At 43.9% G+C, this 11584-nt stretch overlaps 1 protein-coding gene across 1 annotated transcript; it reads left to right on the plus strand.

Annotated features, from left to right (window-relative positions):
- The first annotated feature begins 209 nt into the window (after positions 1-209).
- LOC142184678 (blue-sensitive opsin-like) lies at positions 210-8123 on the plus strand. The gene is made up of 5 exons (XM_075259722.1): positions 210-729; positions 4162-4330; positions 5462-5627; positions 6132-6371; positions 7801-8123. The coding sequence occupies exons 1-5, from the start codon at positions 342-344 to the stop codon at positions 7924-7926; spliced, it is 1089 nt and encodes a 362-aa protein (XP_075115823.1). The 5' UTR covers positions 210-341; the 3' UTR covers positions 7927-8123.
- The last annotated feature ends 3461 nt before the right edge of the window (positions 8124-11584 follow it).

Consider the following 11584-nt stretch of genomic DNA (forward strand, 5'->3'; position numbering starts at 1 on the left):
AAAGCGGTCTGTCTGCATTAGGTGGCGGTAAAGGAGATTGCCTCGAAGATTATCCCTCACCACCTTCCCAAGCAGGTCCACCATGATGGCTGGATAACTTGACTAAGCTCAGCTTTGTGTTCTTAAGTAAGATTATGAAGAAAAGAAAAATTGGGGTCCATGCCAGACCTTTTGTCGCGTGTCTGACTATAAAAGACACTCATCCATCTTAACTGCATTGTACTGTAGGGGATAGGCTCTGTTTGGGGGCCAACAGCAGGTCAGATCGGAAGGGCTTCTCCTGTATGAGCTTTTAGTCATTTTTTTTCTTCACTCTCCTTGGCAATCCCTTAAGTTCCAAAATGAACAAAGGCCGTCCAGATCTGAGGATGGAGATGCCAGATGAATTCTTCATTCCCATTCCTCTGGAAACCACTAACATTTCTTCTGTAAGCCCATTCTTGGTACCCCAAACACATCTGGGGACCCCGGGCATCTTCATGAGCATGTCGGCCTTCATGTTATTTACCATCATTTTTGGCTTTCCCCTCAATCTCTTGACTATCGTCTGCACTGCCAAGTACAAGAAGCTGCGTTCCCATCTTAACTACATCTTGGTAAATCTGGCTGTTGCCAACCTTGTAGTTATCTGTTTTGGCTCCACCACTGCCTTTTACAGCTTCTCTCAAATGTACTTCGCCATGGGAACGTTGGCATGTAAAATCGAAGGTTTCACCGCCACATTGGGAGGTAAGAATTGATATCTAGAAGTTTTTATATTGCTGTTAAACAGAGATATTAGTGGAGATCCTAAACTAACATGTGAGAATATTGCTCCATACATTAGGTTATAGAATTTATGATAATAAATACAGATTGCAAAAACAGATTTCCTTCCTGTCAGGGAAACTTACGGGCAAAAATTCTACATAAATAGTTTACACCAAGATCAAGGGTTTATTTCAAGGGATTATTACAAAGGATCTGGAATGTTATATTTATCTGTCCATGTATCCAAAAATATGTATCAGCAAGAAATACTGTATTTTTCGGACTATAAGACGCACTTTTTTCCCCCTAAATTTGGGGGGAAAAGAAGGATGCGTCTTATAGTCCGAATGTGGCCGCCTGGCATCCGCTGTAATACAGAGGCGGAAGCCGGCAAGTGATAGACGCCGGCACAGGTGCCGGGGCCTGAGACATCGCTGCGCTCCTCTGCCCTGCATGAAGCCAGCAGCGGCAGCGGCGATGCTATTCCGCTCCTCCGTCCCCCCACCGCTGGCTTCATGCAGGGCAGAGGAGCGTAGCGATGTCTCAGTAATAATGCTAATATACAGAATGTCCCATAGACGGCAATACAGTTGTATTGCCGTCTATGGGACTTGCAATCAAGTGACCGCAGGCTCAAGCCCCCCCGGGGGGGGGGGGGGGAACTAAAATAGTAAAATAAAAAAAGCTTTAAAAATATATAATTAAAATATGAAATAAATAAAAGTTCTAAATCACCTCCTGTCCCTAGAATATATATATAAAAGTAGAAAATCATATATCATAAACCACCGTTTTTTTTTCAATACAAGGTGATCTAAGAAATAGATATTCCCCAAAATGGTAAACTAAAAAGTACTTCTGGCCCCGCAAAAAAAAAAACACTCTATGCATCCCCATACAGCTGCAGGGTCACCTGTCAATGTGGCCTTGCAGCTGTGGCAAAACTACAACTCTCATATATTAAATATTTTATCAGTTTTTGCTTCAAAATTTTTTTTCTCTATTTTCCTCCTCTAAAACCTAGGTGCGTCTTATAGTCCAGTGCGTCTTATAGTCCGAAAAATACGGTAAACCATGACAAAAATGTAGATTTTTTTTAACCAATTTGTGAAATTTCAGTTCTTAAACCTTTGAACTTTCTCAATCTGCTTATTTATTGGGCTTTCTATATGAAGAAGTTCATGCTGGGACCTACTTGTACATTTCCTTTATTCTGTGCTGTTTTATTTTATCTATCTATCATCTATCTATCATCTATCTATTAAACCTTCAAACTTTCTCAAGCTGCTATCTATCTATCTATCTATCTATCTATCTATCTATCTATCTATCTATCTCCCTCCTATCTGTCTGTCTGTCTGTCTATCTATCTATCTATCTACACTACAGTGTTGATCCGAGGGAAAGCAAAAAACCCCATGAGGGGGCAACACGGTGGCTCAGTGGCTAGCACTGCAGTCTTGCAGTGCTGGAGTCCTGGGTTTGAATCCCGCCAGGAACAACATCTGCAAGGAGTTTGTATGTTCTCCCCGTGTTTGCGTTGATTTCCTCCCATTCTACAAAGACATACTAATAGGAAAAAAAAAAAAGTACATTGTGATCCCTATATGGGGCTCACAATCAACATTAAAAAAAAAACAAACAAACCATGAGGTTCATGCCAATTGCCCCATTTCAAGGAAAAAAATTCCTTCTCGACTCCAATCTGGGAGTCATATATATCTATTTCTATCTAGGTTTCTCTATCTCTATTGATATGTAATTTTATGCATCCATTACTTTCTAGTATTCTATCTCGTACCTAGGTAAGACTAGATTCACACTACTATTTTAAGTCTGCTGTGATCAGCAGATCAGAACAGTGGACATTAAAATTGCCCTTGTGAACACACAGCGGAAAAAAAAATATGCGTTTTTCAGTCCCAACAAAATGAATGGGGTATTATAGGTATTGTTTTATCTTTTTATTCTGTTTCTAGGTGGAATGATTGGAATATTGGGTTTGCACAGTGTTACAAAAACAGCGCCACTTACATCCATGGGTTGGGTTTAGTATTGCAGCTCAGCCTCATTTACGTCAATGGAGTTAGGCTGCAATAACAAACACATCTGGATTAGTCAGGTCTAATCCTGTACAATCCCTTTAAATGTGGCAGACACGCCCCTTAGACAAGTCAGAGTCAGCATCCACATGTGATATAGGGATTAATGTATTTTGCATCTTAATCTCTTAATAACATTTTAGTTTTATCCACGTTGCAGATTTCCTCCGTCAGCTCAACTTGGATTAACCATACAGATATACAGACATGTTTCATAATTATGTTTTTTTGATGATTTTATTAGGATTTTACCCTTGTTGGCCGCCATCTTTATAATACACTAGCATGTGCCCGCGACTTCGTTCGTGGCTTGGCGGGGGTGTTGAGGCGCGTACAGTTGGTGTTTCAGTGTTGGGTAGGTTCCGTCATGCGCCAAGGCAGACTTTATTCAACGCTGGGCTGGTGTGTTCCATTTCCCACTGCTTATCCCGTGTGCCCTTGTCCCACCGCCCTCTTACTTTCCGCTGCTTCTGGATTTTATGGTGGTCCTTGCACCCTTCTGAGGGGACCCCCTTTTGGGGGGGGCCACCATATTCCTCTGTGATTTTGCCTGTGCTCCCGCGCCAACCCTTTTCCTGTGATCTTCCTGGATCTGCTGCCTGGGTCCCCTTTTGTAACCCTAAAACTGTGTCTTGTCTGCCATCTTCCTGCGCGCTACACAGGGTCAGAAACGCCCTACACACCTGGCCCCCGGCACGATGGTTTGCACAATGTACCCGCAAACTAGAGTGTTCCGGTGTTCTTACTGAGCCGGTGGAGACGTTGGACGTGTTGCCTCTCACAGAGGGCTGGAGCTTTCCAGAGGCCTGTCGCTCACGTGCCGCCGCCTTCGATGCAGTAGTCGTTGCACGGAGAGCAGGCGTCACGGCTGTGGCGCTCCGGAGGCGCAAGTATCCACCATGTTGGCCGGGTCGCTCAGTGGAGTCCGGCCCGCTGACAGTCTGCCCTGGACATATATGGGCCGGCGCAGCTTCTCCACTGGCCTGCCCAGAGGCTAGCACGAACCAATGAGAGCGCCGCTGGCAGAGCCGCGATGGCGTCATCGCAGGTCCTGCAGCGGAGCCGAAGTATCGTTCTGACGGTCGCAGCTGGGCTGTCGGGGGACTGGACGACTCATGGCCTATGCTTCTTTCCTGCAAAATATCTAGGTATGTGGAAAATCTCAGGCCAATCCATTCAGGCACAAACATCCAAACACACAAACATCCAAACACAAACTTTCACATTTATAACATTAGTAGGCTATATTGTCTCTGAGCCTTGACGTCCCTCTTCTTGAGAGATTCATACATTTCTCTTTATTTGGTAGGAATGGTCAGCCTGTGGTCTCTGGCTGTTGTGGCCTTTGAGAGGTTCCTGGTGATCTGTAAACCAATGGGAAGCTTCACGTTCAGAGAAAGCCATGCAGTTTTGGGCTGTATCTTCACCTGGGTGATCGGCTTAGTGGCAGCTTCTCCCCCATTGCTGGGCTGGAGCAGGTATCTTATCGTATAGGCATTAGAAAAATCCAAAATGGTTAAGAATGTTTTTTATATTGCTTGGCTATGAGCCCCTTTTAAATGGAAACTGAATACTATTAAGAGGTCCTATTTCATAAAAAATACTGAAAAATCCCTACATACAATAATGTGATCCATCAAAAACAGTTAGCCAGCTTGTTGACAGTTTCCAGGTTTTTACCACACAATGTTATAAAGGGGTTATCCGGCCTCCTAGTTTTTATTTTATACCAATAATCTATTTTGATGACCTATCCACATGTTAGGTCATTGATATCTGATCGGTGGGCGTCCAACACCTGGACCCCACATTGGTGAGCTGATCTGGCTGCCTCCAGGCACCAGAAGCTACAGCAGAGGACGGGCTATAAGCAGCTCTCTGTCCCATGATGTCACCACAATACAGGGAACAGAGTCTGCAGCTCCAGTCCTACTATCTGCCACTGGATAGGCTGATCAGTGCAGGGTCCAGTTGTTCGATCTCCACTAACCAGATAGTGATGACCATTTCTGTGCATAGATCATCTGTATTAACAATGACCAGAAAACTCCTAATACTACTAGCACAACTATGTTAAAAGCTTTACAACCCTGCTATTATTTCTGCACGTTACATTATCCAAGGGTTAAGGTGGCCATATATATATATATATATATATATATATATATATATATAAGCAAAGCCGAGCTGAGTGTGTGTGTGTATAGGGGATTGGGAGGAATAGCTGTTAAGGGGAGTCCTCCACCACAACCCAGCATATCATCCCAGCTCTACAGATAGATAGGTTAGGGTCACCTGACTCATACAATGTTCCCCCTTGTGAATCACTGCTTCCATTGCCAAGATTACTCAATATGCAAATAATCTATTTGGAGCAATGAGCACGTTTTCATGGCTCCAAAGGGGTAAGGCCAATGCCTCCAAAGAGCTCAGTTACATATTGACAAAAAAAAAATTATTATATCCAGCCAATAAAGGCAGTGATTCATAAGGGGTAAACACAGCGATTCGGGTGACCCTAACCTATCTGACCGCAGGGCTGGAATGATATGTTAGTGACAATATCCATGAAGGTATATGTCAAAGCATATATGTATTTGTGTCTCTAGATATATCCCTGAAGGCCTGCAGTGTTCCTGTGGACCAGACTGGTATACTGTTAACAATAAATGGAACAATGAGTCTTATGTGCTCTTCATGTTCTGCTTCTGCTTTGGATTTCCTCTGGCAATCATTGTGTTTTCCTATGGACGCCTGCTTCTCACTCTTCATGCTGTAAGTAGTGTATAGAGGGCGCAGAGATTGTAGTTGAAGGACCATCTACCACATGGGCATCAGTAGTATAAATGGTATATTCTAGTTGTGGGTCTCAGGACAGCCCCTATTCGGGTGCATATAGACATCATTGATGGTGTTCCCCACTTAAGCTTCTGCCTACCGTGGAATTGAAAGCCCATCTGCCACATGGACACCAGTAGTATAAAAGGAACAAATTAGCTGTAGGTCCCAGGACAGCCCCTATTCAGGTGCATATAGAGATCATTGATGTTGTTCCCGCACGGTACTATGCTCCCTCTTCAGTGTCGTAGCTATAGAGGCACACTCTCACCCATGCTCAAAGGCTACCCAATTGAGATGCCAAATCCAGTTTTCTACATTCCTCAAACTAGGCTTTTGGCTCATGTACTCCATAACTGACAGCTATTTACCAAACCAAAAAGGGCTATGGGCAAGGAGACATGATACAAGGTGATAATCACTATATATCTTCCTGGGCAGGTTGCAAAGCAACAAGAACAGTCGGCCACCACACAGAAAGCTGAGCGAGAAGTGACCAGAATGGTGATAATGATGGTCGCTGGCTTCCTAGTCTGCTGGCTCCCTTATGCTTCCTTTGCTCTTTGGGCTGTAACACATCGTGGAGAAACCTTTGACTTACGTATGGCCTCCATCCCCTCAGTGTTTTCAAAGGCTTCCACAGTGTACAACCCATTTATTTACATCTTGATGAATAGACAGGTAAGTTTATCTGCACAACCGGTTACCGAAAAACGTTGTATTATGTATGTCTATAGGAATTTTATTCAGATAATAGGTATGGTCATTTCTAGTCACAATTGTTAAAGGGAGTCTGGCACCAGAACCTGCGTATCAACTCCACCCCATGAATAGACAGGTTAGGGTCACCTGAATCGTACAGTGTTTTCTCCCTCGATTGCAGAGGAATTGTCATTTTAACCAATATGCAAACTAACAATTTAGACCAATGAAGGCATTGTCACTTAAAGGGGTATTCCCACCTCACATACTCAGCAGTCTTCACTCTTGTAAAATCTTCTTTCTTCCTGGTTTCTTGCATCATTTGGTGGGCGGGGTTTCACAGGCAACCTGCCGTTTAGCTCCGCCCCCAAATTCACCTGTAGCTCCGCCCACCCACATTGGACTATGAAGTACAGGCAGCAGCAACTCCATTCTGTGTTACATACAGAGACTGCCTTTCTCTGCCATAATGAACACAATTGAATTAGCTAGCCTGGAGAACAGAAGAAATGAAAGCAGCTCCTCTATCTGAGTGCAGGACCTAGGTCACATGGTGTAGACACAGGATTAGCTAGATACACAGGCTCGCTCCTGTACACTTAGCCCCTCCTCCCTCCCCCCTGAGAGCAGCAGATACATCATTTGACTCAGGAGCAGCTAGGTCAGGGCTGTGGCCACAAAAAATTGAATAAAGTAAGATAGTGGACAAACAAAGCAGTTTTGCTGAAGCAATGTATTTAGGAAAAGTCTTACATCCACATTAACCAGCAGTATAGATAGGATCCTTGTGATGGGACAACCCCTTTAACTGTTTTGTTGCCCCAAAAACAAATTTGCATATTGACAAAAAAGGCAGCAGTGGAGGCAGAGATTCACAAGAGGAAAACACTGAGTAAGGTGACCCTTATGTATCTATCTACAGGGCTGGGTTAATATTTTCCATTTTTTACTGTTCATTTTTCAGCCTTTAGGTATTCATGACCTATAGGTGAACGATATGAGATTGTGGGGTCTGACACTCCGTAGCATAACAAACAACTAATAGCAGCCATTGGATTAGGCACCAAAACTACATAGTGTACTCAGCAGGAAGCAGATGTCTCTGTACACTGTGTAGTGATCATGTAGGGTTACTGCTACTATTTACTCCTCAGGTCAACTCCCATATAGATGGATCATCATAATATCTACTACTACTTTAATCTTTTCATCTCAGATTTTGTAATTTGGTGTCCTCATTGTAGCCCCCATGTTGGGTCAGTCCAACCTCATACAGCCCATAATATAATAGCTGCATGTTATGTTTTACAAAAATGTTGACTAGTTGTGCCAAATCTGCAAATAATCATTACAATTCTATACATTTTATACCTGAGATAGTGACATTTATCATGGCTTTTCTGCCCAGTTCCGATCCTGCATGATGAAGCTGATCTTCTGTGGAAAGAATCCATTGGGCGATGATGAGGATGCATCTGCCTCTGGGTCTACCCAGGTGTCTTCAGTGTCCAGCAGTCAGGTGGCTCCGGCATAACGCCAACTGCATCCGGCCTCTGTTCTGCCACGTCTGCTGCCACGGCTGTGTGCCCTCAAAAGCTTCCAGGTGACACCGCTATCTTCCAAAAATCCTCACCCAATTATCCCACAGCCTCTATGAAAATAAGTAGATGCTACATCTTCAGGAGTCACCACATCCAATCCTCGACCACTAGCAAACTCAGGACTTTCCTTTTTTCGAACAATTTCTAAATATGTGGTTCCAGGTCACCAGCGAGTATTACAGTTACACCAAGGGCAAGAAGAATGACCTACAAGTTACACTCCGTTTTTGATGTTTATTGCTTTGTTAAGAGTCCTAAAAATCTAGTCCCCCTCTCATAGTGACAGGAAGAAGTGGTTCCGCATTAAAAGTAATACCTTCAACCCATTACACTTAAAGAATTTTTTTTGTCACATCCGAAATCTTTGACCACACTAAATACTAGTCCAATTCCATAATTTTGAGAAGAATAAGGAAAGAAGTTTTATGAGACTGAGAAGGATACTTAAGATCTAGAAGCGTGATATGTTCCTGCCATATACAAAATTATGTTGATTCTTTCCAAGGGTTGGGATAAGTGTCTTGGTCCCATACCTGGTGTATAGCTCTGCATGGTCCCACTTTAGGTTGACTCCTATATAAAATATGTCCCACTTATAACCAGTATTACATATAAATTACTTATTGTGAAAATCATGAGACAGCAAGTGGACAACGTCATGTATTTCGGATGCCAAAAGTAAGGATCATAGTAAGTATAAGAAGGCAAACTGAACAGAATTATAACAGAGCCCTCTATATGTTTAATTCTTCCCAAAGATGGGCCAATTTTTTTTTTTACGGTTAAGGGATATACGATTTATGGCAATTTGGAAACAGGCACAATTCAATGTTTTTTAATCTTTCCAATACTCATAATAAAGGAGACTGGCTTCAATGGACGGTAAATATTTTGCACATTTTTTGTTATATCAAAATTCTTAGATTATTCTGCCCTTCATAAAGCTGTAAGGCTTTTCTTTCCTATAATATGGATAAAGAAGAACTATGGACCTTCATCGACAAGAGTCCAAATGGCTTATGTGATAGAAGAGGAAGAATGAAGTGTCATAGTGTCCAGTCATCCTTCATGTAGACCAAGGCTGGATGGGTTTCATATTGCAAAGCTGTACCTGTGGTATCTGAGGCTTGGGGCTTTCAACAATGGCTAGAAGATATATTCATGACTGTCCCATGATTATTAGCCCTTCTGATACTGTATCACCATTCTGCATAATCTCAAGACGGGAATACATGTTCAATATTGTAAATAACGTTCCTTGGGGCTTCCAGGCTTATAACGGTCTTAGTCTCTGTAGGGAATAGTTTAGATATGGGCACCTGTCTTTTCATGTAATAAACATATCAGATGCATCTGTGACGCTGCTCCTCGCTTAGTGTTTTCATTTCTTTCTATCTGGCCATAAAATGGTGACTTTGTGACACATGGGACCTCCACCTATCCCTTGAATGATGGTTCTGAGATAAATGTACTAAGCTCTCTCAGTCAGTCCCACAGACTTTGGATGAAGATGGTGCTCTGTTTACATGCACTAGTGATTGTGGGGTCCCAGCTGTCAGCCCCCAGTTGATCATACATTTATCATCAGTATAGGCCAAATTAAGGTTGGTGGAAGCTCCTGGGCCAAAAATCTTTCCCATGCTAATTTTTATATGTAATTCAAGTTGCAGTAACTGGGGATATTCCTGGGTCTTTTCACGCCCCAGAGTATAATAATTGGAAACCCGGCGGGGACCAACATAAAAAACAGTCACTTACCTATCCTTGGCTCCGCTGCATTGCTGGGTGGTGTCGGCCATATTCTATGACATGCGGGATGTCACATGACCTGGGATGCAGGTCCCGGTCATGTGATGTCATGGACGTCGCACAACTAGAACGGAAGCCTGCACGGAGAGGTAAGTCACATTGTTTTTTATGTTCTCTTACCTCTCCAGGGCCTCCAATCATTATACTCAGGGGTCTGAAAAGACCCCCGAGTATAATAATAGTGTTTGTGTGGCCCACAGGATCCTGCCAGGATCGGTAAGTAAATAGGGCCCATTACCGGCTGTAGTAACTCCAGCCGGTAATGGCCTATTAGGTGAAAAAAAACAAAAAAAACACAGCGGTAGCAGCTGTCGCGGGGCCCCTAATGTCCCAGGCCCTGTGGCAGCCGCTACCCCGGTAGTTACGCCCCTGGTCAGGGGGTCACTAGAACAATCACATACGGCATGTGCAGGTTGGCAGGAATGGGCACTCCAATAGGTACAAATAGCACATGGCTTCTGCACAATTGGCAGCCAGAAAACCCTTTTAACTGCATGACTTATTACTAAAAACATTATTTTAATAGTTGGAAATGTATCATCATACTTAATAATGGTCTTAGGTCAAAAAGAGGAGTTCACAATATAGGTCATGTTTATTAGGCATTTTAGATGACTGGGTATAGGGAGACATGGTGTTCTTGGCAGATCCTGGGAGACTAACCTGGGAACTCACCTCTCTGCTGCTGATTGGGACCTCTGTTTCCTACTCTCGCATAAGCTGCCTTTACCGTGTAGTGCGCAGGAGAAAAACTTTAAGATACTCTCCCGATGGTACCGATGCCGACTCTGCTCCATAAGCTTTATCCCTCGGTCTCCGACCTGTGTTGGCACTGTGGTTCCGCGGAAGGTAACTTTCGACATATATAGTGGGATTGCAAGGAGCTTCAACCTTTCTGGCAAGCTGTGTTCTACCTCTATAGTAAGGTTACTGGCCGCTCTCTTACCCCAACCCCGCAAGTAGCCCTCCTTTCCCTTATACCTGGTAAACTTTCCTCTGTTTAGGGTGATCTTTTGCACCACTTCCTCACGGCCGCTAGGACGGTCATCCCTCGCCACTGGCGTAGTCCCACCCCTTCCCTCCCTTCTGGAATGGCTGCAGGAGTTTCTCCTCATTCGCAGAATGGAGTTCCTGGTTGCCAGGGACGCTCCTGACCTCCAAATTCAAGACCCTCTGGCGGCCGTGGGTAGTGTTCCACCCTTTTCTGCTAATCTCCCTCTCTCTGTCGGTCTGAGCCCCTCTTGCCTCCTTTGGCATCTTCCCTGTCCCCCTTCCCCTGTACTGTTCTCGGCTTACGTCCTTTCTCTCTTTCCTTCCTCTTGTCTCTGTCTGGTGTGTATTGTCTTGCCTGTCTCCCTCTGTTCTGATTTAGGTTGGGGGCTGTGCCCCCGTGTTCCTCCATATTTTTTCTGTCTCAGTTATTGCCACACCCCACTTGGGCTCCATGCCCCTTTTGGTTGCTCGTCTGTTTTGTGGCCCTGAGCGGTCTTTCTTGCTATATTTGGGATGCTCTATTCTCCCTTTTGCATTGTTGTCTGTTTGATTAATTCTGTTGAAAATCTTCTAATAAAAATTGATTACACCTAAACTAGCAGGAACTAGAGGGGGGCATTAAACTGGGGCAGCTGGAGGGGGACTTTAAACAGTGGGGGTAGTTGGAAGGGGACATTAAACTGGGGGCAACTAGAGACAGATATGTCCCCCTCCAAGTGCCCTCACGGTTTAATATCCTCCAGTTCACCCCAGTTTAATGTCCCCCCTCCATCTGCCTTCAGTTTAACG

This window comes from Leptodactylus fuscus, chromosome 11, assembly GCF_031893055.1.
Source record: "Leptodactylus fuscus isolate aLepFus1 chromosome 11, aLepFus1.hap2, whole genome shotgun sequence".
Classification (NCBI taxonomy): domain Eukaryota; kingdom Metazoa; phylum Chordata; class Amphibia; order Anura; family Leptodactylidae; genus Leptodactylus; species Leptodactylus fuscus.

What these genes read in the sequence shown, in the direction of transcription:
- LOC142184678 (XM_075259722.1), top strand. Translation starts at nt 342, where the DNA reads ATGAACAAAGGCCGTCCAGATCTGAGGATGGAGATGCCAGATGAATTC. An exon ending in CCATTGCTGGGCTGGAGCAG is followed by an intron (nt 4,331 to 5,461) that starts GTATCTTATCGT and finishes TTGTGTCTCTAG; the next exon opens with ATATATCCCTGAAGGCCTGC. An exon ending in ACATCTTGATGAATAGACAG is followed by an intron (nt 6,372 to 7,800) that starts GTAAGTTTATCT and finishes TTTTCTGCCCAG; the next exon opens with TTCCGATCCTGCATGATGAA.